The sequence below is a fragment of the Xiphophorus maculatus genome, chromosome 3, assembly GCF_002775205.1.
Source record: "Xiphophorus maculatus strain JP 163 A chromosome 3, X_maculatus-5.0-male, whole genome shotgun sequence".
Classification (NCBI taxonomy): Eukaryota; Metazoa; Chordata; class Actinopteri; order Cyprinodontiformes; family Poeciliidae; genus Xiphophorus; species Xiphophorus maculatus.
In genome coordinates, this window is record NC_036445.1 from 16,937,764 (window position 1) to 16,963,026 (window position 25,263).

At 39.5% G+C, this 25,263-nt stretch overlaps 1 protein-coding gene across 1 annotated transcript; it reads right to left on the minus strand.

The window, feature by feature from the left end:
- Nucleotides 1–457: 457 nt before the first annotated feature.
- Nucleotides 458–23,766, minus strand: ptpn3 (protein tyrosine phosphatase, non-receptor type 3). Its single transcript, XM_023330772.1, has 26 exons — nt 23,674–23,766; nt 23,176–23,318; nt 17,656–17,790; nt 17,453–17,495; nt 17,230–17,311; nt 14,933–14,977; nt 14,744–14,796; nt 14,419–14,536; nt 14,246–14,333; nt 13,906–13,994; nt 13,769–13,832; nt 12,790–12,992; nt 12,580–12,705; nt 12,323–12,484; nt 10,842–10,935; nt 10,682–10,759; nt 10,541–10,597; nt 8,607–8,763; nt 8,340–8,518; nt 7,171–7,261; nt 6,961–7,025; nt 6,725–6,871; nt 5,153–5,281; nt 4,026–4,171; nt 3,802–3,937; nt 458–1,123 (listed from the first exon to the last, which is right to left on the minus strand). Exons 2-26 carry the CDS (start codon nt 23,242–23,244, stop codon nt 1,049–1,051), a joined length of 2,631 nt encoding a protein of 876 aa, XP_023186540.1. The 5' UTR covers nt 23,245–23,318; nt 23,674–23,766; the 3' UTR covers nt 458–1,048.
- Nucleotides 23,767–25,263: the final 1,497 nt, after the last annotated feature.

The following is a 25,263-nucleotide window of genomic DNA, read 5'->3' on the forward strand; positions in this document are numbered from 1 at the left end:
ACAACATAAACAAATAAAATACCTACAACCCAAGTTACCTATCCTATAAAGCTGCATATAGTTTCTACAAGTATTTTCCACAATCTGGAAATTATCTAATCTCAGGAGTGAGAGAATATTTAAAATCTATTCATTTATTGACTCATTGGTCAGGATTATGAATTAATTTTAGACTGCAGTCTAAAATATGACCATAGCAAGATTGCATTATATCACACAAACTCTTAAATATGTATAATTAATCCAAACTGGTATGATTATTATGCAGCTACAAGGACACTACAGTTCTGAAACCAGCATTTCATTTTATAATAGCTTTTTAATCTAATATCTGATCACATCTCGATACTTTGAGCTTATTTATGATGCTTTCACTGTCATAATGCCGCATAAGGACACCACCACGCTTTGGTTAGAGTTCCCATTTTCCAAATGGAGGAAATGACGAAGCAGAACCATCTGTATAAATCAGTGAGTTTATTTAGAGTTTGAATAATTTAAAAAGTGATGAACAGTAAATCTGGTGATCCTCTGGCAGTCACGAAACAGCTCTGCTCCCTCCTTGACCTGATACCTGCTGCAGCCATCTGAAGTCAGCGCTGCTCCTCATCTCAGGAGTCGGAGATAAACTACACATCACAACCGTCTGACTTGGCCTCTGCCACCCTTGATGGACTCATTGATTGGGAAGCTTCAGTCTAAGGCACATGTAGCTTAACAAGTGGAAATGTCCCTCCTGAGACGCCTCTTGAACAGAAATTAGCAGCTCACGTCAGTCCTACATCAGTCTCTATGGAGACCACAGCCTCTATAAGCTTACTGTACCTTTTAGCATAATCTAAGGCCAACTATGTTTAATATTCGTACTCTCTGTTTCTCCCTCTCGTCACAGACAGCTGTGCTCTGAAGCTTGTTACACTCTCATTATCCAGTGCGTGTTCTAGCGCCATAAGCCTGGCAGAGTTTAATCTGCTGGATCTCTGCAGAAGTCCCTCCTGTTAACAGAGGCAGAGCAGCGCGTCTGGTTTGGTCCCATCGTCGATCCGGATTACGGTGCTTTGGATTTCTCCTCTTTCTCTTTGTAGACTCGAAGAACGGCTTCACACACGAACTGGAACTGACACTAAACGGGAAGAAACGGCATAATATGAGAAGTTGGAAGAATGGTCAATAAATCTCACGAAATGTCGTATGATCATTGATTTTTTTTTGTGTGCTTCAAATAAGTTTAAAAGCCTGGTGTATTTGCAAACCTTCACAAAAACTCGGTTGTTCAACATTAGTTGATGTGTGTGAAAATACCTAAATGTGCTAAAAGGGAATTAATAATGAAATGGGAAAAAAAAGACCAAAAGGGGTTTTTAACAAATGTAATGTCAACATGTCCAACTGTTTAATAACAGCAGAAAAAGTGGATCTGAAAAATCATTAAATCTAAATATTCATATCCATCCTTTGATGGATGTTTGGATATTTAACTTGTCACTACTTCAGGGGATCTACAAACAAACTCGACATTTCAAAATCTCCTTTGACCTTAAGATATCAAAAAAACACATTAGAAACAAAATCTATAATATTTCTGTCTGGAAAAAGGTTACAAAGTCTTTTCTAAGGCTTCCAGGCTCCAGAGAACTACTGTACAGTGAGACAAAACATTGGACAGGAGTGAATCTTCCCAGGACTGACCAGCTTATAATTTCAGAGAATTCTTTTTAAAAAAAAGAAGATAATTTTTATGGACGTTTATCTGTCAAAATCATTCCTAAAATCCCCCGCCCAGCACATGTTGCATTTTAAATACAGGGATATGAAATGTCAGCATTGGTGTCGTATCAATGTGCATCGGTGGAGGAGGGAACTAAACTGGAGCCATCTTTAAAAACAATGTTTATTTCCTAGAATCACAAATGTAAATAGGTTCCAACCTCCACTGGTACTTTTACAGGATGGGATTAAAGTTACGAAACACTCCAGGTGTGGTTATAGTCAAACATGCCAAACACGGTGGAGGATTTGTGATGCTGCGGGCCTGTTTGTTGTTTAAACACCCTGAGCATTTTGTAAGAGGGCACAAAATCCTGAGCTCTTTGAAATGCCATAATATTTTAAAGAAAACCTTGGTGCACTTTAAGTTTATTTTGACACCACCGCCTGTAAAGGCAGAAAAACAAATTCTGAAAATCTCGCCATTAGAGACTCGCAGGATTACTTTAGTGGGATATTATGAAACTGCCAAAAAGGCATATATTTATCTTTTTTTAATGGGTTCCAATAATTGTGTATGGCATGTTTTCACTCTTAATATAAACAGAGATAAATGTCCTCTGACTGTGCATGTTTTTATTACGGATACACAAAAACGTAAGGGAGAACCTGAGGAAGTCTTCATCAGCACATCAGAGGATGAAGCTCTGTGGGTCTTTTTCACAATATGGGTGATGGTGGTAGCTGCCGAGCCAAAAGGAACAAGCTGCAATTTTCCCAGCATGAGTAACACTCTCCTGTCCCTCACTGAGGTGTACAGAGCCTGGCTTCCTGCCTCCAACACTCGACTAAAGCCTCTCATCATGACCATAACACCAGAGCAGTCTGGGAATTAATGAGAGTCAGGGACAAGCAGGATTTTTTTTTACTCCTGCTTCTTTGAAAAGTGCTGAAGGTGTTTTTCAGAAAAACCTTGAGTGTGCAACTAAATTTTCACTCTTCCAGGAATTCTTTATTAAACCACAAAGATGAGGTTTTTTTTCCAAAGAAATCGAGATCTCAGCAGAAGTAGAAAGAAAACGTGATGAAATTCATTTTTACTCTCACTATTCCTGTGACATGGGTGTTTTAACTGACTCAAAAGTAAAAATAACTATTTTCTAACTAAAATGTTATATCTAAATGATAGGCATTCGCTTAAAATGTACTCCTGGCTTTTAGTACTCATGTACCACCACCATCAATACATTTTGTTTTTTGTGACAAACCAACACAAAGAAGTGAATAACTGGGAAGTGGAATAAGAGGATATCTGGCTTTAACTTTAATCTGAAACGTGCGGCATGCATTTGTTTTCGTCCACTGTAAAGAGAAAGCCAGAATAATTATTATGAATAACTAAGGGTATTAATGGTCAAGATGAAATCATTTTGAGGTGTTAAAATGGTCCAATCAAAGTCCAGACCTAAATACAGAATCTGATTTGAAAACCGATATTCAGGTATGCATGAAATGACAATTAAAATCACAATATTCTAATCATAAAGAGCTGCATGGATGCAATATTTGGAGGTCTAATGCATGCATCAATTTTGCAATATTCAACAATAAAATCAGAATTGTATTTTTCCTAGAATTGTGAAGAATTAGAAAAAATAAAGACTTCCAGCTTTAGTAGCGTTGAAATGTGGCTCAGCTAATGAAATGTAGTTACTCAAGCAAGCTGAACAGAAATGCAGGCCACACATTTCATATATTTAGCAGAGGAAATCTTTACCTTCCACATCACAATTATGATCTATGAATCATAAAATTCACTAATGGTTGTGGCTGTAACAAGACAAACTGTGAAAGAGCCAAGGGGTGGGAATAGTTTTACAAGGAAGTGTATTAAAATAAAACCTGGATTACTGTGAGGGTATTTTTAATACAAGTTGATGAGTTTGACACTTCCTATAAATAAATCGTGCATTAAAAAGCAGTAGGAAACAAGACAGCTTGGGGTGATCATCATGCAGCATAATAGAGAAATTAATGAGCCAAGTAGCAACAGTGTCGTTTAACAAGCAAGTCTTTTGTTTTTAATCTCTATACCGTGGTCTGAACCATCATGGCTCGCTGGTCTCTTAGTGTTTTCACAATGTCCAGCGGAAAAATTGGCCGACCCGCGTCTATGAGGCCCAGCGCCGTCTCCATGGTGATCAGGACACCTGTCCGCCCAATCCCAGCACTGAGAAGATGATTGAAAGCAAAACATTGGGTACAGTTCACAGGTGCCAGAGGAGAAAGTCTGACTAAACCGCAGCCTCGTGTGTTACCTGCAGTGTACCATCAGCGGCTCTGTGGCTTTCCTCCTCTCCCTCACCGAGCTGATGAAGAGCAGGAAGTCCGAGGGGTCGTCGGGTACGCCGTGGTCCGGCCACGCGACGTACTGCAGGTGTGTGACTGAAAACTCTTCTGCTAACTGGATGTTACAATAAAAATACAAATGAAAGACAATTGGAATATTGCGCGACAATAATCTTGCATGATGAATGTGTAACCTTTGGAAAATGTCACCCCAGTGAGGCGGAAACAGTCCAGGTCAACAACCATGTGATCAGTAAGTCAGATTAGGAAGCAATGTAAACAGAGGATAGAGGGAAAGACCGCAGCAAAAAACAAAGGAAGACTGGGAAGGAAAACGGCTGACTTTGGTGTTTTTAATAGGCATGTGGCCTGAGACTCCATGCAGGGATTAATTCGCTCCGCCAGAGGAGCAGATGGACCCACACAGCGGTATCTGTGTATGCATGTGTGTGAGCGTTCATATTTCATGCCTCCTTGGGTGTAATCTGTTTATTTACCTGTTCGGCATGGAGGCTGATGTGGAAGCTAGCACCTTTAATCTGATCATCTATCCTGATACAATCAGGTCTTTTTGCGTTCCTAAAAAAAATCCTGCCCGATTCCACCCATAAGGAGGCAGAGGGGTGGAAAATTAGGTGAACACGCTAACAACGCACAGGCAGCAACACCCACGCGGAAATGACAGCGTGCCAGGAGAGGCCGCAGCCCGCAGCGAGCTCTGTTATGTGACATATGGAGTGAACATGCTACACGCCGCTGCAACATACCAAGGGAAAATGTGCATGGACATGAAGGCAGGTGTGCAACCAGGGCTGCAGCTGACAACTGTTTCATTGATTATTCATACAAAAAAAGCCTCAAAGGAAGGAAAAAAAACTCATCCAAATTGCTCTCACTCAGCACTGGCACTTCATTGATTATTTGTCAGAAAATTTTCAGTTTATAATTTGACCTATAAACTGAAAAACATTGCTCCACATCATAATTTCCCTACAGGCAATCAGGCTTTAAAATATTCTACCTGAACAAATCAAGAGGTATAAAAACCCTCAGGATGCAGTGCAGCTGCTCGTCTCAGCTCCATCATCAGGTTTACCTTTTTGTGCCTCAGAGTGAACTGCCTCGTCACGTACGCCAGGTTGCACTCCTCTGAGTGACACTTCACCGACAAGTGGCCGTAATCCTTCACCTCCGGCGGATGCGGCCAGTACTGGTGGCACTTGGTCTGCAACACATATGACATCACCAACGTACTGCGTTAGTCCTGGCATGAGTAGCCAAAAAAATGTACTCAAGTAAGAGTAGTACTACTTCATCATCATATTTTTACTTGTAAGTAAAAAGCGAGTGCATCTGAGAAATTACTTAAGTGAGAGTAAAAAGGGTATCCAAGTATCAACAACTGGTCAAAAATCAGTCATTTAATATTTAATAATTACACCAGACAGACCAAAATATGAAGTTATGAAAAAAAGTTGGTATTTTAAGGACAAAAATAAAAATAATATAAATAACAATTACAAAATAATAATATCAGGCAACATATTTTATTTCCTAAATCAATTTCTTTCAATATAAAACTTATAAAACTTTAAAACGGGGGAAAATAAAAATCACATTTTGCACATTTTTATTTTTCCATTTTAGTCTGAATTGCGTCTTAAAAAAACCCCAAACTCTTAAAAATAATCACTTATTGCCATTTTTTTGGCAAAAAGTCAATGTTTTTAGCCATTTTGAAAACCTCCCGGTTGTTAGACCACACTGCGCTGTTACCTAGCAACCCTACCCGAGCTCAGCTCATCACCTGGCAACCCAAATGGAGCTCCAGCACATTTAGTCAGCTGTTTTTTGGTTAAAACAAACTTGTTCTTCATTAAATGAAGTTACTCAGAGTGTGTAAAGCATCCAGATATTTTACTCAAGTAAGACTAGCGATACTTAATAACAAAATTACTCAAGTAAAAGTGAAAAGTACAGTACAGAAAAAATACTCCTAAAAGAAAATTATTTCCAAAAAGTTACTCAAGTAAATGTAACTGAGTAAATGTAACCAGTTACTATCCAACCCTGGACATGAGTAACATGTCAGGAAACAGTTTGCAGCTGAGCAGCTTTCCTCCACTCTAAGGAAATCAAGCTCATATTCAGACAGCCTGCTCTGATCCACAGGGCGGCCAGCAGACAAAAGCAATTCATCAGCGGCAACAAGTGGAGAGCTCAGCGTCGACGCATATGTACGTAGGTGCATGCAGTGAGGGGAAACTCCCAGACACTTGATGAGATTCAGACACAATGATCAATTAATGAGAACATCTGGTTTCTAAGCAACAAGAAAGCCGGGACAGAGGCACGCTCTTGTTCTTCCTCTGCGTCGGATTATTTATCTCATCGGCATCTGGCTCACGCTCGCGTTCAGCCATTCTTTACAGCGTGAATCCCTGTAATTACTCACAACTGAGCCATCGGATCATTGCTGTGTGCAAACTTCACCACTGAACCCCCTCTAATCACTGTAATCAAAATTAAACCTGACACAGCATGTAATAATTTGCCAGTTGTGCTGCGCTAATTGCCATGTTAATGCGTCGCTGATATTCAGTTGCATAATTTTAAGACGTTTCTGCAAAACGGTGGCTCATAAAAACTAAAAGAAAGCATGTTGTACCCGTCCCCTCTCTGTTAGAGTTGTAAGCATGATGATGGTGTGCGTCTGTTGCTCCCATACAGTTTGCCAAAAGTGAGTGCAGGTCTGTGGAAGTGGACCTTGAGCTGCAATGTAACGTAAACACACTCCAGACTCAGGGGGTGCCACCTAAGAGACACACACACACACACACAAGATGAACAGGATGAGTTTACACTAAAAGAGACGGGAGGCAGTTTCAGGTGAGTGATGTTCACCGTGATGTGGCTGGCATTGATGTAGTCTTCCTTCCCCAGCAGCAGCACCACTCGGGTGTCGTCGTCTGAAAGCAGAGAAGGGCAGCAGCTGGTGAGGGTCAGAACAGAGCTGTCAAAATTAAATTTCTCAAAGCCTAACATGCGGGATCCGGGCACAGCAGGGGACGAGCGAAAGCAAACAGGCATGCAGACACAGCAAGGAGCACTTACAAGGCAAGACGTCTCTGTAGCGGTTCTTTTCCTGGTTCTCAGGTTGCCGTGCACAGCTTAGGGACAGACCAGGCTTCCTCTTGTATAAATTCTAGGAATTACAAGCATGCAAACACACGCAAACATGCATGTAAATACACACAGAAAAATACACACACAGGAATTAGAAACATTTAAGGTCATCGCTGATTTTATGAACAGGATCCAGCTGAAGATTAGGGCCAACATCTGTCCTAAAAGCAGCATTTAAAAGTAGAGATGCTCAGATAAATCAGCTGATTTTTTGTTTGATTGGCCCTGACATGCTTGAGATGTTCAAAATGAAGTCAGATTAAGCCCAGAGATGTAAGAAGCGATTTAAAAAGAAGCTTTTGTACGGCATATCAAGACTGTAGACATGATGGCTGAGAGAGAGCAAGCCTTTCATCAGATAACAGGAAGGCTGATAAGAGTAAAGTACTCTCGTTATTTTGAGCAAGGAACATATGCTGCATTTAGAAATCCACTTTTTGAACCTTTTCTTAACTTCTATTAAAGTTGTTTAAAACAAAACACACAGGAATTTTTGGCAATAGGTTAATGATTTTTAGTGTGTGGAAAATTCTTAAGTCACAACTGAAGGGCACTACGCCGTAACCTAGCAACCCCAGTCAAGCTCAGTCTGTCACCTAGCAACCCAAGAAGCTCCAGCACATATGTTCAGCTGATTTTACCGTTGCATGTGCTGTACAATATCTGCTGTTGGTGTTGAATGAATATTCAGAAACAACTTGCTGCATTCTTACTGGTTGTGCAGGAAGCTCTGCTTTTGCTCTTCAAAGATGTACGACACATACTTGTGCATATGTTTGCAGCTATTTTTATGTGAGAGTGTAAACGTTGAGTTGGGGAACGTGTCCAGCAGCAGCTTATTTTCATTTAAAGTGACAAGACGCCCTAAAAGGAGCTCAAAATAGGCAGAACTGACCAGATTGAGATGATTTAAGAATGATTTTGTGCAAAAAATGTGATCATCATGTTTTGTAGTCCATAGACATATCCTAACATGTTCAGGGAAGAATTATAGGTCTTAATACGTAAGAATATAAGGGGATGAGATGTAGATCTTAGCCACAACAAAAAAACCAGTGCATCTCTACTTAAAACACTTCTATATAACAAAAAAGTACCTCAAAATGGAAGGACAGCGTGCCAGACTGTATCCCTCTCTCTAGCTGCTTCATGGATTCCTCCAACGTGGTGACCCGCTCCAGCTGACCCGGGGACTGAGGCTTGTTTTCCTGTGCTGGGATGGTGAGCGAGAGGGCGGCGAAAGACAGTTGCAGCTGAGGCATGACCCGGCCCGAACCTGGATCACGAGGACAGTCCAAGGCTGTGAGCAGCAGTCATTTGCATTTCTCTTTCCATCTCAGCACTTTCCTCTCACATTTACACACCTTTACGTCTTATGAGCAGAGCCAGCTGCCTGGAGTGCGACTCTCGGCTGGCTCGGATGTACATGACGACCTGGTCGTGTGTGTGTTCGGAAATGTCCCGACCGTTGATGAGCAGGACCAGATCGCCCTCCTGCAGTCTGGGTTCAGATCGACCGGCCTAAAAGAAACAACACACAAGCTTTAAATCAAATTTAAGGTAGCAGACAAGAAATGACTTTAGAGGCATAATTTGCCTCCAAAAGAACAAATAAGCTTATTTTTTAAATTAATTGTCATAATTTTAATTTAAAGGATCATCTCAGGTTAAGAAAAATCAACAGTCATCAATTCCCATTAAATAAATTAAACTTTTTTTGCTGTTGACTTTTTTTAAGCTGACCATACTTCTTTTGTTTCGTCAGTAACTTTCTGTTTACTTGGGCTAGAACTATGACCTGACAGATGGCAATTTCTCTTAGCCACTCTTCAAAATGGGCAGGAATAGAAAACATGCCAGTTTAGTACAGGTCTTGGGTCACAGGATTATATTAACAACCATTAGATGTCATATACAGTGGGAAAAACAAGGACTTAATATGCTGCTGATTTTGCAGGTTTTCCCATTTACAAAGACTATAGAAATACTTAATTTTTATCATTGGTTATTTCAACTGTGAGTGATAGAAAACAGAAATCCAGAAATTCAAATTGTGTGATTTTTAAGTAATTAATTTGTATTTTATTCCATAACATAAATAAATCAGAAAAACAAAACTTTGATTTGGTAACAGAAACTTTTCTTTGCAATTACAGCTATCAGATGTTTCCAGAAAACAAAAAACAAAAAAACAACCCAGTATTCCTGTCATCAACTTCTCATTCAGGTCTTTTCTTAATGTTTCTTCTGGAATAATGGACAGGTTTTCTAAATATCATGTTCACTTTTTCAAAATATTGGTTTAAAACCCCAACAGTGAGATTGTCTTTCTGATAAAGGTTTTGGTGAATTCAGAGCCGGTGCTCTAATGTTTTACATTAAACGTGTTGCCTTTTACAACAGAAAAGGAGTAATTTTATGCTAATAGCAAGCTGTCCACTGAACTCTGATCCAGAACCGCACGGCATTCTGGGGGATAAAGGCAGAGAATATACTTTAGTCGCTCAACATCTCTCGGGTAGCTGAAGAAAAGGATGGTGGCGTTAACCAATTAACTCACTCACTCTTTGGTTACCTAGCAACAACTTGCTGGGCAACTTGTGGTTACCTAGCAACAACCTGTAGAGCAACAGCAGTTTAAGGTTTGGCCTCTGTGTGTCATAGCTGCTTAAAAATAAATAACGGCGTAGAGTAAAAACTGTGGATGAAACAGAAAAGATTTAAAACAAACAAAACAAAAATCAGTAATCCATATCGACTCTTACGAAAGACTTAAGTCTACAAAATCTTTTCTGTGTATGGACAAACATTTTAGACAAGCTAAAGAAAGGGCAACATTATTTCCCCCGTAGCGCCGTTGCTTTCATCTTCTACCACTTTCACACACAAAGTTGTTGTTCGGCGTTTTGCTGATTGTAGACCCAAACATTAACACTACAGAATGTGAGAGAGCTCTTTAGTTTCTTAGACGTAATCCTGGATTATTCTTTGACCTTGCAGCAAATTGCACAGCAGTGATCTTTGCTGGCCAGAGACTCCTGAGGAGAGCAACAATGGCCTAGAATTTCCTCCAGTTGGACACAATCTGAGTACGATGTGGTTTGAGTCTGAATGGTTTTATAACTTTTCCAATCCATACGAAGGGGAAACTTTAAAGACTTTCCAAAAAATATCTCGTTTTGTGGTATTTTTGCAAAAATATATATAATACAACCTACAATAAAAACCATATGCTACTATTTGTCCACTGATTTTTTAACGAAGCTTCAAAAACATAATTATTTCAGTCTGTTCTTACCGGGGAGTCCGGTTTAACGTGAGATATGGACAGAGGCATCTTCTGATCCACTCCTCCCTGAGGGGAGTTCAACAATTTCATCAGAGGAACAAATAATCATAAAAAATTTATATGCACCGCGCAAGGAGGACAGAGACATACTTTCACATTAAAGCCAAATTTCCCCTCGTGGTCTGGAGTGATGCATATCAGCATCAGGTCGCCATCACCAAGAGCATCCTGCACGAAGAGCTTGTCATGAATATGCAGAGAGTGACTCGAAACGCAGTAATCAGAAAGTGCTGAGGTGAAAAAGAAAAACCTTGTTGTTGTGGAACGGGCTGTCTTCTTCCCCGATGCTGTCTTCAGTCTGCACCAAACCCTCACCAGATCCTTGACTGTTAGGACCAGAAAAGCTGGAAGACATAAAATATTGACAATGACTCTGCGGCTACATGGTTCATTACAGGTCAGCTGATTTTAACTTCAGTGCTTTGAAAAAAAACACCTATCCCCTGAACAATTTCTTATGTTTCCTCTATGTATTTTTTTGTTACTTTATGTTATAGATTGACACTAAATAGAGCATAAATGTGAACATAGAGGAAAATAAAACATGGTATTTCACTCATAAAATCTGAAGAAAAAAATGGTGAGAAGTTACTGCTGCTAGTCTTTAGGGGTCTGTCTACATTTTTTTTTTTACAAAATAATCCAAGATCAGTCAGATTGAAGGCATCTGTGAATGGAAATATCTCTATTTTTCTACAGATTCTCAGCAGAATTTTGCCTGGACTTTGACTGGGCCATTACAAACACATGATTTTAGCTATTCAGAATAGGCATGTAGGTTCACAGAAAGTATATAATATATAAAAATCAAGACTAAAAACATACTGTACAGTAAGGACTAGAACATAAAATACTGCACAGTTATCAAAAATAGTGTACTCCAATCCAAGGAACTAAGCAGGATATATATTTTTAAAAATTACAAAATAAGTTTGTGTATCTGACCAGCTTCACTGCCTCTGCAGAACAAAAGCATCTCCACAGCATGATGCTGCCAGCACCATGTTTCTCAGTGGGGATGGTGAGATAAGAGTGCAGTTTTTCCATCACACAAGTTTTGCATGTAGATTAATAAACTTTAGTTGATCTGATCTGATCTGACCAGAACAACTTCTTTAGCATGTCTGAAGCGTTCCTTGGTTTTCATCATGCTGTTTGTTCACTAATGTTCTCTTACATCTTCAGAGGAAAGCTGTGTAATATTGATATAAATATTAAATTACGTAATGGTGGACTCCCATTTACTAATTAAGTGAATTCTGCAGTGATTGGTCGCTTTGACCAATTTATTTAGTCAAAGCGACCAGAAGAGTGAACAGAAGAGTGAAAACAAATGTAAATCTGCCTTTTCTTATATTTTCATTTAGAAATGAATAGAAACCGGCCGATTTCCTTCATTTTGGGGGATCGGCTATCGGCCTATACCGAAATGTGAAGCCGGTCTTATCCATGGATCTTATTGACCTCAGCAACCAGGTCATGTCTGCACATTTGCAAAAAGCAATAGTCGCCTCACTGTTGCCAACTCAGCAACTTTCTTGCGATATTCAGCAACATTTCAGACAAACAAAAATTGTTATCAGGCAGAATCAGAATCGGCAAGACAGGCTTTTTAAAGATCGGTGATCGGCAATCGGTGCATCCTTAAAAGCATCCTGAGCTTGTGGAGTCTAGGACATAAAATCCCAATAAAGACGTGAACACAGGAACATGGGCTCCTGTGGTACTGACTGATGAGGCGATGCGTCTCCTTCGCTGTCCTTGCTGCTGCCCACAGAGGCCCTGTACGTGTAGAAGACATCCTCCCCCTCTGACATGTCTTTCAGGTCCGTGCTGAGCTCCACCGATGACGGACGAGGCTTTCTGATCTCATGGCGAACTCGGGGACTTCTCCTGCCGCAGCAACAAATCGGATGTGTAGCTTGAGCTTTTTTGTTTATTTTTATTTTAGAGAAAATCTTTGCTGCAGTTAATAGCGGCAGTTTTACCAGTTGGGGGTTGATGGCGGCGATCTGGAGGGCAGACTCTTGGTCTCGAGATGCTCTGACGAAATAGACCTCCGCAGAACCGGGTTCCACACCATCCCCCCTACGACCTTCTGGCACACTGGACCTCTGCCATGACAGAGTCAAATGTTTAGAAAGCAGCAGATTTCAAGTGAAAAACAAGCAAATATGTGGGATAAATCGAAAGCTCACTCCTCAGTTTTACTGTTGCTCAGGCCCAGGTGCTGCGTTATGAGCTGCTTGTAGCCCTTAACTGTGCTGTTGTTGTATTTGGGGCTCTTGGCAGTCCGGCTGGATGAGAAGAAGGAGTGGTGATCCACACAGGACCGCCATAAGTTCTTACACGTCTTGGGGCAGGGCAGGTTTAGAGACACCTCACAGTCTTGGGTTTCCCCCTGCAACTCAAAGAGTTAAGGGTCTTTTCACATCGTCTCTGTTTTGCAACAGAAGATAAGTTTGCTGCAAATAAAAGACAACATGGTTCAACGTGTTTTTCAGGTTCAGAAACAGGACATTTGCTTAAAAAAATAATATATTCAAAGCCGTAACAAACAGTACAAAAGTAAATAAACATTTTGCATTCACGATATAATATATTCAAGCCAAAACTCCTCAAGTGTCACAGTGTTAACTTTACTTGGTTCAAATGCAAAGGAATGTTGTGTTATTGCATTTTAACCAATCGAATGGTTATTTTCTTGTTTAACAAAATAATAAAATTATTTATTTTTATCTTTTAATGCACTTCTCATATTGTATAAAAAAAGCTTATGTGAAATGAAAAATCAGTCAAATGTGCCAATTTTTTATCCGGGTGATCATCAGAATAATCAATTGTTAAAATATTTGTTAGCGGCAGCCGTATAATGAATAAATGAATAAATAAGTGGATGGATAAATGGACAAAAAGATGGATGTCTGGAGGACAGACAGATCTTTATCCCTACATGTTGGGGAATAAAGACTATAAATACAAATATTTGTCAATTTTTGTAATTTTTCAAACTTATTCAAACCTGAAATAAGTCAGAACTTTTAACAAACTATGTAGAAACCACAAACTCCATTTTCTACACATGAACAATGGATTTTTAACACACAGAAACAACTCCATTGATTCTGATCGTATCTGTGAATCAGCAGAAACGTTTTCAAGAAGCCAGAGACTCACATGTTTACGTTTTAGGTGAACAATGAAGCGTCTCCTCTTATAAGATATCTTGATGATGTTCCCCCTGCATGAAAGTGTTAAATTTACTTGAAGGAAATGCAAAAACAAGCTGAATGTTGAGCGGCAGCGTTACTCACCAGGGGAAGAAACTGGAGCAAATCATATTGCAGAACATTGCAACACCACTGGAGGCCAAACCCACCATTAGAGGCGTATTGTTGGTGTCCTGAGAGACAGCAGGATGGGTCATATTGGGATTAAAAATTGCTTTAACTTCAGTTTTAATTGTTGTTGACTAATTCAAGGAGTTTCCATTTAAGTGCCAAAGTTCTTGGATGATAAACCAAATGTTTTTGTTTAACTGGTGGAGCTTTGGCGATAAATCTTAAACAGGAAAACCCTCCTCTTATTGATTAACTTAAGAAAACAAGAAGGTGTGCTTTCTAAGCTATAGCATATTTAAAGTAACAGCATTACTGTGGCAGCATGCAGCTCCACTCCATACAGCTCCAGCGTCCGTGCAGTGTTGAGAAAACACAGCTCCGCCTCGCTCTGCTTAAGCCCCCTAGGAACACACACGCAGTCACATCCAGCAACAGGAATCATGCAACAAACCTGCCGTTCTTTTCAACTACAGGCACCAAACTCACTTGTGCTGCGGATGCAGGTCTTCCACTTTAGACAAAAAGTCTTCATCCTGTTCGGGAATGAAGTGGCATTTTGAGAGGTACCCCGGCTGTCTGGATGGACAGTGATCCCCCATCTCCGCTGCAGGTGATGGAAACAAACACTAAGCACCCACAGGGAGACATAAAACCCCACCTGCACACACCTGTGTATCCCAACGTCTCACTAGTGTAAGAAAGCTGCTAAATAAAAGCGCTGAGAGAAGCCTCCCAGGAGTAATTACTCAGGCAGATATCATTGCCTCATTAATCATTTTATTTTCTCTTTTAGAGGAGACACGAGACTCACACTGCACAGCATAAGAAGCCAGCACTACAGCTGCACTCAGCGGGCACTGCAACCTGCAATCAGACACCGTGATTACACATCACAAGATCCACAGCTAAACAAATACTGAGCACCGAGGAGGAGGAGGAGGAGGAGAAGGAGAAGGAGGAAGAACGGAGGAGGCGCTCAATGTGAAGCGGGACAACTGACCGTCCTTCCCTGATGTCGCTCCTGATCTGGAGGAAGTACAGGTGCCTGCAGGGGCGACAAAAGAGGAACTTTATCAACCCACGCCTGCTTTCCATACCCTGAAAAAGCCTCTCTTTCACATGCTGGTGTTTGTTAGACACACCAGCAGCTCAGCGTTCAGAGGACACAACCACACTGAAATGTTTAGACGAGTATTGACAGAAAGTAATGGATGTTTTCTACACACTTTTAATATCTCCAGGGAGAAATTGTTTGTGGCTCTGATAAAATGCCTCAGTTACAACAAGAATTTCAATGGAAATAGTTTGTCAACAAAACAATCAGGGTACTCTGAAAGGAAACACATTTTAGTTTCCCAACAAAACGAAAACATACCAAAAGTGAAAATAAAGTCTCAGCACTCCAACCCTTATTCTCCAGTTGATGTATATTTTCCCATTGCAGACACTCAGACAGAAAAGTAATGAAACCAGTGAGTGCACTATAACCTGCTACCTGGTTCACTACCAGCTGCACAACTGGAATAACTGGCAATTGGAATAGCAAACTAGTTCATGTTTGCAACAACATTTTGTCGTCTAAATCTGATCTTCATACAGCAGAGAAGACAGCAACCTCTCTGGCAGGAACAGAGGCAGACAAGTCATTAATTTATGATTTAATTACAGCAGTAATATTCTAAAACATGAGTAAAAACATTCAGCCTTTACTACATTTATGCTACTACATTGGAGGCAGAGAACAGAGATAAACAGGAGCTCTGATCTGGATTATTACCTGGTGCTTTACAGTTACAACTTCTGATATTTTCACAGTGGCTACAATCTGAAATGAACATTAAAACATACAAATATCAAGGAAATTTGTAAATACAAATGCACAAATCAGAGAAATTATGGCTGATTTCTGATCTTCCACTTTGTAAAGGTTTGACCTGCTGATACTAACTGGTTCCTGTTACCTTTAACAATAAATAACACAATTATTTTCCTCCTTTCTGTATGAATTGAATAAACAAATAATTTTACAATAAAATTCAAAAACTATTTTTTCAATTAGAGTTTGTTTTCACACTACTCAAATAATCAAAGTAGAATAACAACAGCAATAATAAGAATCTCCATCCTTACTGTAATTTCAATCGTTTAAATGAGTCTCCAGAAAACTATTCCTGGAAAAAATCCCCCAATTGGAAATGTGCCATAAGTCGTTAAAATGGTAAAATATGACCCCAAATGTTCATTCATTTCTCTTAATTTTAAAGTGGCACTTTATTTTATTTCTGTTTTATGCCATCGCCCTTGGGATCCAAGCATTTTAATTAAAATTCATCAAACGCCCTGATTAGCTTCTTAGGAGTGTGGTTTGCACAGTTTTGGCACAAACATCAAATGATGCAGCTGTCCAACCATCAGAGGATAAAAACTGATGCTCACAAAGAAAAACAAAACGCTTCAGGATATAAAAAGCCAAAAACAGAAGTTGAGACATAAATCAGGAAATAGTAAACAGAAAAAGTGTGAAACAATGAAGCTGGGAAAGCTCAAAGGTAAAAGCTAAACCCGTTTAAAAAAAGAGCAGTATATCAAGGCTTCATAAAGAAACATTTAGCGTAGAATCTCAAACAAATCAGAAAGCAAAGCCTGTTGCAGGCTTTTCCGACGAACCCTTTAAACTGACGCATGACGTAGAAATAAAAGTGTGCAGATATGTTTAAAAAAAAATGTCTGAACTTCATAAACCCACAATCTGAGTTTTTCAGTAATGCCTCAGGCTGGTGTAAGAGCTGGAGGCAAAGGGAACAATTCACTAAAATAAGAAAGAGTGAATTCAGCTAAACAAACCTGCAAATTTAGGAGGAAAACGACACACCCTACATGGAAAAACACCAAAGCGAGAATGGATGGCGACTCTAAAACATCTGATCTGACAGCAATTTAAATCTTGTTCTGGAAGAATGGACAAAATTTAGAAAAAGCCATCTGTCATACCAGTTTGGACCCTTATTGTACCGTTTTTACTTTTAAAATCTGAAGAAATGTTTGACTTTTAAAAGGAAACAGTCATACTTATTTGAGTATTCATAGTACCAAAAACCTGAATATTCATTGCTGACAAGGTTTACTTGCTAAATACTGAAGCTTCAGCAGTTTCAACAACTTTTCAATCAGTTATATTTATGAGAAGCCTGGAAGTTTCCCATCAAGATGTGAACAAAACAGTTTGATTGATGTAAAATGTTAATAATCAGTTCACAGTGACATGGAGCTGGATTATCATGATAGAGAAGTACTGACCTGGTCTGCTCATGCTGCAGAGAGTTGGGATCAGAGATGAAGAACCGCACTCTGAAGGTCAGATAAAAGGGGGAGGCAAGACCTGCAGAAATGATCAAATTGTTTAAAAACATTCCTGTGTCTATATTTAACCACAACTACAACCCTGTTTTCTGTTGAACTCCTTCTTGTTTTGGCATTTAAATGTGGATACTACAGAACATTCACCAACAAAAAAAGATACCTTTTATCTGCTTCTTGAAGGGCTTCTCTGGCTCTACCCATCGCTGCAAGAAGAAAAACATTCATCAGCCATAATAGCTATCTGAGGCTATAACAAATAACATTTATGTAAACACGCCCCACGGTTATCATCAGCTGCAACCAGTCGGAGAAACACATTACAAACTTAAGAGTAAATGCGCGGCAGATGAAGTGTGAGCTCACAGGAGACAGCGTGTTGGCTGTGATGGAGGCGATGGCGGTGCTCGACTCTCTGATCTGAAGACTGAAGAGCTGCTTCTCCTGCAGGCCCAGGTGGTTGAATACCAGGTCCAACAGAACCAAGCCTTCATCCTGCTTCTGAAAGATGGAAACAGCAAACTGGCGTCAAAAGTCAGCCAGACTTCCTGGTTGCTCATTTTGTGCACACTAGTAAAATGTTAGACTGAAGTTCTGCAGGTTCTTGACAACAACAAGGAAGAGTTTTCTGCCAAGAAGGAGTTTGTATACAAACTTCAAACTTCTCACATTTTGTATGACTAAAAACACAAAACTTAATTAATTTACTTGGATTTTATGTGACAGACCAACAAAAAGTGGTGCATAAATTTAAAGTGAAAGGAAAAAGTTACATGGTTTCAAGTATTTTAATTAAGATCTGAAATCTGTGGTGTGTATTTGTATTCGTCTGAGTTAATACTTATTAATACTTGTACAAGCATCTTTCTCAGTAAGTACAGCTGCAGGTCTTTTGGTGTAAATCTCTAAGATAAGATAAGATAAGATAAATCTTTATTGTCATTTATTGTCAGGACAACGAAATTCAAAGGGTGCCATCAGTCGGTGCACATGCCCAAAAACAAAAAATAACTGTCTCACAATTCACACACAACGCAAGAATCAACAAACAACTGGCAGAAAAAAAATAAGAACAGCCACATTCTCACATACATCATTTATGATGCTTAATGCTTGCTCTACAAACTCTACACATCTGGAGACTGAAATGTTTGGCCATTATTTGATACGAAACATCTCAAGATCAGCCCAATTTGATAAAGTCAATGTAAGCAGTGGGCCTTTTAACTTTGACTAGACCATTCTAACACCACCACTGTAGCTCTGGCTGTATGTTTGAGGTTGTTGTCCTGCTGAAATGTGAAAAAAGTCTCAGTTTAAAGTCTTTTTGAGCCTCTAAAAGGTTTTGTTCTTGGCAAGTTTTCTTTTCTACTATGTGTTGTTCGATCACTTTAAAAAAAAAAAAAAAAAAGGAAGAAAATTTGAAGTTGTATGGGCTGTGAATACTTTTTGAAAGGCACTTTATTTCTCCAAATTTGATTTTTTTTTTTTCACCGCCTTCAGGCATACCTAGAAAAATAATTTTCACTTCATTTCTCATAAAACCTCTTAGGGAATACACTCCAATACATCTTAAGGATGCAATGTGTATTCTGAGAAACCAGATTTCGTTTTTAAAAGTAAAACAAGAGGTAAGTCATTTTAGGAAACCACATTAAAGTTTGGGAAGACTATACATTTTTCCCCAAGATTTTAAACTTTGGTTTATTGAAGGTCTGATCTGGTTCACAGGCTAGTTTCACCTCATGTGTAGTCACAATTCTGGCTCATTTCTTGTGTTTAGTAGGTAAAATGAATAAAATAGCAAGATTTAAACAGCTTAGCTAGAAAAAAAGAAAGGAAATACTTATAACTGGTGAGGCACTGCAAATAAATAAAACGGTCCAGAGAAAAGCCTCCGAAGACCTTCAGAAAGCAAGAAAGTCTGGCATGAAGAAGTGAGGAATGACTCAAGATGCTTGCACGATGGTGTAAACTGCACTGTTGCTGTTCAGTGATCTGAAGCTGCACCCTGTTAAAACCTCTCTGAGGCCCCACAGCCTGAAAACCCTTCTGGTTTAAGCATCATGCTTTCTCCTCAGAAAATCGAGTTCTCCAACTTATTACTGCATAATAATATGCAAGAAATAATAATTTGAGATGGAAATGATACGTGAAGCAGGATCTGTTTTTATTTCTGACTAACTCCTGTGTTTTTGATCAGCAACCTTTACTATCCAGACTATTTTTCATCTGATAAATAACATTCAACAGCTCTTTTGTTTTGCTTTCCTTATTTGAAAGAAACCAGGAAATTTGGATAAAACATCATTTATTGATGAGTCTGACCTTGCTTTTTTGTTGACTGAAAGAAACTGTGTTTGCATATTTTATGCATCTTCTTGCGAAAGAAATACTGCTTTTATGTTTATATTGATGATGTGTAAAGAAAGCTACAAATAAAAGAATCAAACAAGTTAATACTTTTCTCTACCTCCTGTATGAATGTGAATATATCTGAAATAAACAAGCAAGTGGTGCCCAAATACAAAGTGTAGAATATTTACTTTGGCATTAAGCTAAAGAACTTTAATTTCATTTCTGTTGTTAAGGTTTTAGATAAAAGGAAAATGAAGGGACTTTCCCCTCTGCTGTCACAGCCTACGTCTCAGCTGGACGATTTTCTTTTAATCTATTGGCACTTAAAAGAACCGAAATGAACCTGCAGTTTATTTATCTTGAATTTATCTTAGTTTGTTTTTTTTTTCAAACTTGTTGACTTCCTCTTTGCTCTGAACCCTGCAGTGAGATTTACAGGGCTCTGATGCAGCATGAACAGACAGAGAAGTTGAATTAAGACTGAACTGATATAAATTGACACAATTATTACATTTAGAGAATAAAAGGAAGTAAGTAGATGACACACATCCAGGCTGAAATCTGGTTTCCAAATGGCCATAAGGAGCAAATTGCTTTACTGTAATAGCTGTTTCATTCGTCGCTCTGAGAGATAACCCACAGCTCATCTACATCCACATCTTGTCTTTCCTCAGACTCTGTTACAGGAAGAAGACTCTCATGTCAGGGTGACCTTGTTCAATGTAAAATACAGCAAACACAATATTCTGACTGCAGAAAACACAACAGACTCCCGTTTATGCAGTAACAGAACCCCCTGCATGCTGTTTTCTTTACGAAAAGGAACAAAATATGGAGATTTAGGTCCTTCTCACACTTTATAACAATAATTATAAGTAAGTACTCTAAGTGGGCAGCTATGTTTAAAGTGTGATACATTTCCTCTCTGATAATTGTATATTTATCACAACAGATATCACTATCACTGCATGTTTTCCTAATACTGTGCACCCCTACAAAGCTTGCTCTGGTAGTTACCACTTCATTAGTTGCACATGTTCATCTGCTTAGTCACACAAGTAATGAATCAGTAAATCACATGGCAGCAGCTCAGTGTATTTAGACTTGGTGCTGAACCTTAGATTGAGCGTCAGAACGGGAACGAAAGGGGATTTAAGTGTTGGTGCCAGAAGATCTGGTCTGTGTTTTTCAGAACCTGCTCGGCTACTGGGATTTTCAGGGCCAACCATCTACTGCACATGTGTCAAACTAAAGGCCTGAGGGTCAAATCTGGTGCGCCGTAGGTCTTTATGTGGCCCTCCAGACTCCAATTTACATCAATAAGTCCTTCCAGCTTATCACAAATATGCAGAATTCACACAAAATCAACAAATCCCCACAATTTTCTGATTTTACTGACATTTTTTCTCAAAATTGGCCAAAAACGTTGGGTTTAAGTGACTGCTAGGTCAGCCTTACTTGACGTCAAGTTATGTCTGTGACTGATACAGCGATTAATAAAAAGTCATATTTAATATAATATATTAGAGCAAATATCGTAAAAATTTCTTACAAATATTTCTATATTATCACCACAAAATCTGTGATTTTGATTGCAAAAAAAAAAACACAAAAACAATCACAAAGTCCTGGATGGACTGATCAGTGTGAGAAGATGTTCAATATTACACTTATTGAATGCTGAAACAGCTATTTGCTGATATTTTACCAGCTTAATGGGTTTAATCAATATATTCTGGAACAACCGGCCCTTTAAGAACATTCAGATTTTTGATATGGCCCAAAAGGAAAATGAGTTTGACACCAATGATCTACTGGGTTTACAGAAAATGATTCAAAGAGGTCAGATGAGAAAGAGCAGCCTGGCTGGAGTTGGCAGAAATTCAATTAATCACTTATTAAAATCAAGTTATGAGGAACATCGTCTCCTGAAGTCAAAGCTGAAGCAGCAGAGCTGCACACCAGGTGCCATTTCTTTTAGCTGATAAGAGGAAACTGAGGCTGAAATTCAAGCGGATTCCCCACAATTACACAATAATAAACTGAAATAAAGAGTTTCAACTTCGTTTGCAAAGTTCAGATAGTAATGTGAGATTTCAGCAGAAAAAACATAAACATATAGCTCCGTTCTGCCTTGTATCAAGGATTCAGGCTCAGTGTAATGGTCATTATTTAAACACTACAGGCTGCCTCAGTGATGTTTCTGACCATATCAGGCCCTTTATGAACACATCTTCTAATGCAACGTGTCGTAAACCTCAGCTCATCTCAAATACACCGGTCGCAATAAGCAATAAACCAATTAGTAACGTGATAAATACAATAAGCTCAATCATTTGAATGACTGTTTTTCTCGTGTCTTTCTACCAAAAACTGAATGAGAAAATGCTTCTGTGTGGTGCATCGATCTAAGCTAGCTAGTTTTGTTTATAGAGACTTTATAATTCATTTTATTTGCTGTTTCAGGTGTTTTGTTTATTTATGTTGAATATTAACAACATCGTCCAGCTCCAGTGTTAAATGTTTATTATAAATTAAAGTTTATTGATCTTTGAGAGGGTATTCTTGCGTTATTATGCCATTACCATCATATTTCTTTAAATGGCCTCAGAACAAGAATGTTAATGTTCATCGCAATAACTTCTGGGACAATTTATCATCCAGCAAAATTCATCTTAATCTCAAACAACTTCCCATAGCAAGACAATGAGTTCGCTGTACTCACTGAATCGCCTTTGGGACGCTGTGGAACGAAGAATTTGAAAATGGATGTGGAGACGATCAATCTGTGGTCATTGCATGATGCTCTTGTGTCAATATGGACCAAAAATGCTTGAGCAATATTCCTGACACCTTGATGAATCTGTACCACAAAGGAAAAACGCAGCAGGGAACGAATCCCAGTAGGATGTACCTAATAAACTGGCCGGTTAGAGCAGATAAGGATGATGGAAAGAGGTTGTCTTATAGAGGCAATGCTGCAAATTAGATGATTCTAAAGTATAGGTGGGCTTTTAATGTATCGTTTATCATGAAAAAATTATCACAATAAGAATTCAAATTTATTGTTTTGATTAGTTCCAATTGAAGATGTTTGAAAAGCCAACTTTTCTCTACTGTGTGTTCCACAAGAGCATCAATCAATATAAATTTGAAACATGTTTAAATGTTTAACTGTGTGATTTTCAAGAGCAGTATTTGTGTTTGTGAATGTTTCATTGCCATACAGTTACCTAGAAAAAGTAATAAATGTTTTTAAATCATCATTTTTGTCATTATCACAACCTCACCCTTAAATTTTGCGATAAAAATCAAAGTCCACATCGCCCACCCTTACTCTAAAGTGTGATAAGCATCGGCACGCTGCAGGAGAGGAGTGTGTCCTTCAAACAGTGGGAAGAGGTGGACTATTAGTTGAAAAAAAAAATAAAAAAGGAGAGAAGAAGAGTGTGCCAGCGCGGCGGATCAGAGCACCGTGTAACCTGACATCCACGGAGGAATCAGCGCGCGTTTCCACGTGTTACGTACGCTGACTCTGAAGGTCTCGATGGTGCCGTCCAGCAGCTGAACGAGGCAGAGCAGGTCCGGCTTTGGCATGTCTGTTACCACGGTAACCCCTGCCTCCCTCTCAAGACAAACACGCCGCCCTCGCCTCGCCGCCGAGAGGGGACCTGGACACACACACACACAAGCACAAACACACACACATGACCACAAGAGAGTGTCAGATGTTTCCAAGCTGCTGCCCTTCCAATGAAAGCGCCTCCCTGGGGATGACACTGCGCTGTGAGTAATTCATGCTGCTGGATGCAGCATCAGCCTGGAGTGAGTAATGCGCTGTGAATGCAAAGGAGTGACTGACTGTACGTAATCTCTTATTATTTGGCCTGGGCCTGAACATGTCTCTCTCTCTCTCTGCCTTTCGAAAGCAGCTGAATGATAAGAATGTTAAACATTTTCAGATTTGAACACGCCCCATCACCACCAGCAGCAGCAGCAGCAGCTCTGCTGGGAGCAAGGACGTACATAATAAACACGTTCACTACAAACGCATGCCCTGAAGTCTGAGCGTATCCCCGAATGCATATGTTCATACATGTGTCCTGTCTTGAGTTTCCAGGTGGGTTGATCTGGCTCCCAGCACACTTTCTGAAAGAAACACACACACAAGGTCTGGGTTAATGATTGAACACAGTGACACACACTGAATATATTAAAACTGAGCTGGTCCCAGACGGGTGGCTGTTTTCCACAATAACCCTCTCACAGGCGGCCATCTAATGAATTTACAAGTAAATTATGAAGGAAGTTGGTTATTATGGGGAAATTGGGATCTCACTGGCTGCTTTGCATCTAGTTATGAGGAGGTGAAGTTTGTCCAAAATTAGCAAACAAATCTTCCAGCTTTAGTTTATGAAAGACATTTAACTTCCTCTGAAGTAGTTAAACGTGTAAAAACACTTCGTAAGAATAAAATCCTGAGCTTTGGCTGTTTTATTTTACATGTCAGCCAGTAAACAGGGTGGATCTGAGAGTTTCAGGCCCATGTTTCAGTTTCCAGATAATGAACTCTGCTGTAACCTCGCTGTACTTTGAGCCACAGCCCGAACAAGGAACCTGTTAACAACCCCGACTCCCCTGCAGCTACACCCAGACGGCCAGGAACGCTCCGCCGACAAACTTTCCTCCAACCACGGCGGGGCTCGCCACAACAGCTCCGGCCAAGTTCACGTTTCTTCTGGGAAGAGAAAGAAAATGCGATAAAACAGTCGAGTTAAGCGGTACTACCTCGGCGGTGTGGCGTCAGAGAGCGGGGTTATATCCTTCAGAGTGTCCGCGGCGAGGAGCTCGGGACGGGGCGCGTCGGAAAAGCCAGGTAGAGTTAGGTAAATATCCGGGACAAGTTTCACATCCCTGGCTGCTGTGACTCCGCGCGGCCCCGCCCCTAAGCTGGGCGCGCTCCCGGTGCGCGACACCTCCAGCGCAAGCTAAGTAGTACAACTAGCTTGCTGAAGCTGTGTGCAGGTTGTGCAGAGAAACATGAAGGGCCATCTGAGACGCATTTTTCCTTTTTCATACATAAATTTGATCTTTCACAAGATTGTATTTTACGTCTTATATGCATTTACTTCACATGCATTTCGTCTCGCTCACAGATGTTTTATGTCAGCTTCACTCAGCTTGTTTAATGTCTTATGAACTATCTTCAAATGCATTGTACCGCTCATATAGATAAGTACATTTTGTGCATATTCTCCCTTTTTTTGTTAAACAGGCTTTCTGTTGCATGTTTTTCATTGTGCATTATTTTATCATAATATTTATATTGTTGGTTTTCTATGCAGCGTTAGTAATGGCTTTGTCTGTGAAAGGAGATTAATAAATAAATAAACTTTACTTAGTGGCTTATTTTAGATATAAAATTCCTCTTCATAGACCTTGTTTCAAGAAACGTCTAGATTGACTCAACTCATCTGATTTAGTGGTTTGACCTAAATCTAAAAACTTCTTGAGATCCATTCTGTGACATGTATTTGTGTTTTTTATATATATATAAAGCTATAGCTTGACATTTTCATTTAACTGATTATGTTTTTGTATTTGTTACTGCCTCTT

What these genes read in the sequence shown, in the direction of transcription:
- ptpn3 (XM_023330772.1), bottom strand. Translation starts at nt 23,244, where the DNA reads ATGCCAAAGCCGGACCTGCTCTGCCTCGTTCAGCTGCTGGACGGCACC. An exon ending in CTTCAAGAAGCAGATAAAAG is followed by an intron (nt 17,312 to 17,452) that starts GTATCTTTTTTT and finishes TCATTTCTGCAG; the next exon opens with GTCTTGCCTCCCCCTTTTAT. An exon ending in GCCCGTTCCACAACAACAAG is followed by an intron (nt 10,760 to 10,841) that starts GTTTTTCTTTTT and finishes CTCTTCGTGCAG; the next exon opens with GATGCTCTTGGTGATGGCGA.